The 4,817-nt window shown below is 36.1% G+C and overlaps 1 protein-coding gene across 1 annotated transcript; it reads right to left on the bottom strand.

Annotated features, from left to right (window-relative positions):
- Nucleotides 1–686: 686 nt before the first annotated feature.
- On the bottom strand, nt 687–4,817 carry LOC107899509 (DEAD-box ATP-dependent RNA helicase 38-like). Its single transcript, NM_001326875.2, has 8 exons — nt 4,443–4,817; nt 4,051–4,344; nt 3,734–3,961; nt 2,846–2,911; nt 1,914–2,318; nt 1,701–1,812; nt 1,379–1,464; nt 687–1,273 (listed from the first exon to the last, which is right to left on the bottom strand). The coding sequence occupies exons 1-8, from the start codon at nt 4,692–4,694 to the stop codon at nt 1,211–1,213; spliced, it is 1,506 nt and encodes a 501-aa protein (NP_001313804.1). The 5' UTR covers nt 4,695–4,817; the 3' UTR covers nt 687–1,210.

Below are 4,817 nucleotides of genomic sequence, written 5' to 3'. Positions count from 1 at the left end.
AAGATTAATGTAAAAGCATATATATATTCAAGAATAGGATAGAAAACCTCGCTAAGTTGAAAAGACTAAATGCTACTATCCGAAAATTGAAAAACCTTACTAAAAATAAATATCTTCAAGTCCAAATTAGAGGTGATCATGAGTTGGGCTACTTAGCCCAGCCCAATAACCCACCCAAAAAATAGGAGAGTTTAAGTAAAAATATAAGCCCGAAATATGAGTTTCGACAAAAAAAACGAAACCCGTTTAGAAAACTAGCCGAGCCTCGGGTAAAATTTTTTTGACCTGGGCCCGCCCAATCCAGCCCGAATTATATATTAAATATATATATTTAATATGAATCAGGCCGAACTCGAACTTAACAATTTTCTTTCATGCCAAGCTTGAAAACTTTTTAATCAAATATATATATTATATATATTAAATATATATATTTAATATGAGTCAAGCCGAACTCAAACTTAACAATTTTCTTTCATGCCAAGCTTGAAAAATTTTTTAAGCCCATATTTCGCGCCAAGCCAAGGCCTAAAAAACAAGCCTAAAATTTTATCTGAACCCAACCTATGATCACCTCTAGTCCAAAGTCCAAACACATTCTAATTATTTTAAAATTAAATTTTTACCTTTTTCAAAGAAACAAAAAAACGAAAGTAACTTAGAAAACCAAATAGACAAATAATGTCCCACAGTTAAAACTAGTACTACATTTAAATTTGAAAGGAGCACAACAACCTCAGTATATTTAAACCTTCTGCTTTCAATCATCGTGTGTTACAGAAGGTAATAAGCAAAAAAATCACCTACTTCCACGGTAATAGTTGAGTACTCTGGTAAGAGGAAAACAATAACATACCGAGTGGAAATCCTGTTTTCTCATGAACTTGAACCAAGAAAATCCGCTGGCAAATTACAAATTTTAGTTTCAGAACATAAATTACATACTATAAAATATGATTTGGATCCACTGAAATCGTCATAACACTCCCACTTCGCATCCAATTTGAGACCACATATGACTTTATGCCCTTTTCCTCCGTTCAAATACTCATACAGCAACTTACTAAAACATGGTGCAAGTAACAAAAATCAAAATCAAACCAACAGAATCGGGCACAAATAGTCGAGTATACAGCATACTATAAGCACAATCTGTTTGTTCCTCTTCTCTAGCATTTCACCAAGATAGCTTTGACAGAAGGGTTTCCTTTCATAATAAACCGGCTGATCGGAGAGCAGCTTTAAAGTCTTCCTCATTCCTCCAGTCAGGAACCTACAATCCAAGAACGATGTGGTGGAAAGCAATCATATGAATATGATAACAAAAAAAGAAAAATGTATGGACTTGCACCAGCACCACGCACAGTGAGGGCTTTACCTCTGCTATTTTGCTGTCAAAATGATTTTCGATTTTGGATATTATCATTTGGTCCATATCACCACAGAGTAAGTTGAACACGGCTCCTGCAAATCAGACAGACATGACCCTGAATGATGTGTTCTTCAACTAATGTTTTCATATGCAAAACAATTATTAAATGCCATTGATACAAACATTGTCAAACAGAAAAAAACAGTGGGACATCTTGAAAAAGCTGAATATTAGAACTACAAATCTAGCTACCAGTCAGGTTTATCACACAGCAGGAAGCAACAGTATCATCATTTAAGGGAAATGACATTTTCATTCAGAAACCTACCCTTGCGGCCAAAACGTCCTGCTCTGCCAATTCTATGCAAGTAAACCTCACAATCAGGCTCCACACGGTTGTCGTGTTTTACAGGAAGATCATAGTTGATGACCAAATTAACCTGCAGAAAAATACAATATTAGACAATACAACTTGTAGACGGCAAATACAATATTAGGATAATACACCTTGTACATAGCAAATACAATATTAGGATAATACCTGTTGTTGGTCAAAACCCCGGGCAAGGAGGTCCGTTGAAATGAGCACTTGAGTCAAACCATCTTTAAATTCTTTGACTATCTTGTCTCGTTCAGCTTGATTGAGAGCACCTTGAATTGTGGTAACATCATAACCAAACTCAACAAGTGCTTTATGCAACATGCTTGCGCTATTCCTTGTGCGTACAAATATTATAGTCTGCCCTAGGCGCTCTCCAAATTCTAAAATTCTATCTTTAATCACCAAAACTTTGGAAAGTTCATCTGGAACATTCACCTTGTATTGCTTCACAGACTCCAAAGATAGTTCTTCCTTCTTGACAAAAAGTTGATTGTGATCTCTCTTGACTATCTTTGAGACAAAATTCTTCACAGTGTCGCTAAATGTGGCAGAAAACAGAAGAACCTTGAAATTGATTCAAAAAAAAGTATACAGTCAATGTTTCCCAATACCAAGCATGAAAAAGAAAGTATTTAATCAGTCATTGATCACCAATGCTAAGCATGCATTACAGAAAAATGTATTCAACCAGTCATTTTTCTTCAATGCTCAGCATGCAACTAGGTTGTGATATTAACCCTACTCTCTTAACCCATAGGCTTAGCCCTTTATAGACAAATAATACATATGCAAGTCCATTTGGAGCAAGAAATTAGCAATATCAATGCATTGGCATAGATCAAAAATTGATATCTACCAAACAAGCAGAATGATTAGTTTATAATCCATCACTCTTCATCCTGAACCATGTCTGAGTATAGGCTTCTTTTATAACAGCTTATAGAACCACCAATTTTATGTCATAGTTCAATAACAATAGAAGCATAAAACGTTTCCAACACCCACTAGATAAAGAAAATTTAAGACATTACATGGAAAAAGGTTGACACGCCACATGCAAATAAAATTTACAAGACATCTTCGATACAAACCTGGCAGTGAGAACTCATCTTTTCAATATCCCTCATTATTCTCAAGGAGTCATCTTTAAACCCATCCTGCAGCAAAGAAACGTACATAAGAAAATTAATGATTTTATGAAATCTAGTCAAATAGTTGGATCATATGATTGCACTACATAATTAAAAAAATGTCCATCCTTCCAAAATCAATCATCAACAAACAAAGTCATTCCAATCCTCCTCAATGCTTCCTCACAAACACTTCCCAGAACAAAAAATTTAAAGAATACAGCAAACAAACATCTTTCAGGTTGATAGAAAAGAGGAAACATTTGGAGTTTTTAATGGCCTACCAATCCTATCATTCACAAAATTTAAATTCTTATCACACTTCACTATTATTAATTGAACCCTATTCTTGTTGTCATGCTTTACATTCTTAATTACAGTGACACATAAACCTACACAAGGAATTCCCAGAAGCATGCTCAAAAGCTATAATATTCAAATAAAACGAAAAATAGACAAAGCATTATAGTAAAAATTCTGTAACCTCCACCTAAAATCCAAAGGGCTATACGCTGGATGTTGCAAATCAATTGAAGATGCAAGCAATTGCTTAGGCAGCCATGAATATCACATACCACTAGAAAGATAACTCCCAAGATACCTTCTCATATGCATAAGATGATTCACTAACAAACACATGTCTCTACCTATACAGCTGAGCAAACCAAAATCAGGTAGCCACAAATTCATATATAGACAAGTAAAGTTAGACAATGTTCCACAACAAAGAGACTTAATTACAATTCTAAAGTTGCAACAATTTGTTCTTTCCTAGTACTGAGAACAAGGCACTACAAATTCTAATTTCATCAAAACAACAAGCAGATAAACCAGCAAAACAAAAGTTACCTCAGCCAGCATGTGATCAGCTTCATCAAACACAAGAACCTTCACATTACTCACACCCAATTTCTTTGCTGACATCCACTTCTTAATAGTGCCAGGAGTACCAATAACTACTTGAGCGATAATGGGTGCCCGTTTATTAATTGGAATATAATTGGAACTATCCATTGGAATAGCACATTCTGATGTTATCCCAGTATGCTTCCCCATCTTCCTAAGCACTTCCAAATTCTGCAAGAAAAGACAGCCAAATTTTAACATCAAAACCAAAACCCAGATTTCATTGGTACCTAAAAGAATTCAAGATCTCATAACCTAACCTGAATAGCCAGTTCTCTAGTAGGACAAATGCAAAGTGCTTGAGGAGCTTTTAGATTCGGATCAACACGAGACAGCATTCCAAGAGTAAAGCAAGTGGTTTTACCAGAACCATTGTGAGCTTGAGCAATTAAATCCAAGTGAGGAGGCGTCAAAATCATCGGTAAACTAATAGCTTGGATTTTGCTAGGCTTTTCAAATTTCATCTCAACATATAGCCCTTTTAACAATTCAGGGGACAGATTCAATTCCTCAAACGTAAATGCTGAAGTGTATGGTGTCTCCCCAGCTGTGACCTACAAAAATCGAACAAAAACATGAAGAAGTCAAAACCCTAAATCTCAGTCGAACAAAAAAGAAAAAGGCTCAAGTATTTAGGGTCAGGGATCGATACGGCTTTGATGTTGGAGTCCTCGGGTTCGTCGAGGAACTTGTTGATCTTTTTGCTCTCATCGATTTTTAGGTTTTCAACTCCGAGTTCCGGCGCACCTTTGTCTTCCGATAAAGCACTCGGTTCTTCCGAAGCTTCGTCTTCCAAATCGGCCCATCTTACTGGTGCCTCGGTGGTCTTTTTGGTTTCTTGAGGCGCTGGCGCCTCGGCGGTGGTAGTGGTGGAAGGGGCGGAGTTAGAGGCGGTTTCAGCCATGAAGCTCTAGAAATCAATGGAATAAACGCAAAAGGGTGGTAAATCGGTTTCTTTTTCTTATTAGGCGATTAGGAAAAACTAAAATCAGAAACAAAAATGATTATATATATAGGTGGAGGAAAA

This window comes from Gossypium hirsutum, chromosome D04, assembly GCF_007990345.1.
Source record: "Gossypium hirsutum isolate 1008001.06 chromosome D04, Gossypium_hirsutum_v2.1, whole genome shotgun sequence".
NCBI lineage: Eukaryota > Viridiplantae > Streptophyta > Magnoliopsida > Malvales > Malvaceae > Gossypium > Gossypium hirsutum.
This window is presented reverse-complemented; position numbering and strand designations above follow the sequence as displayed.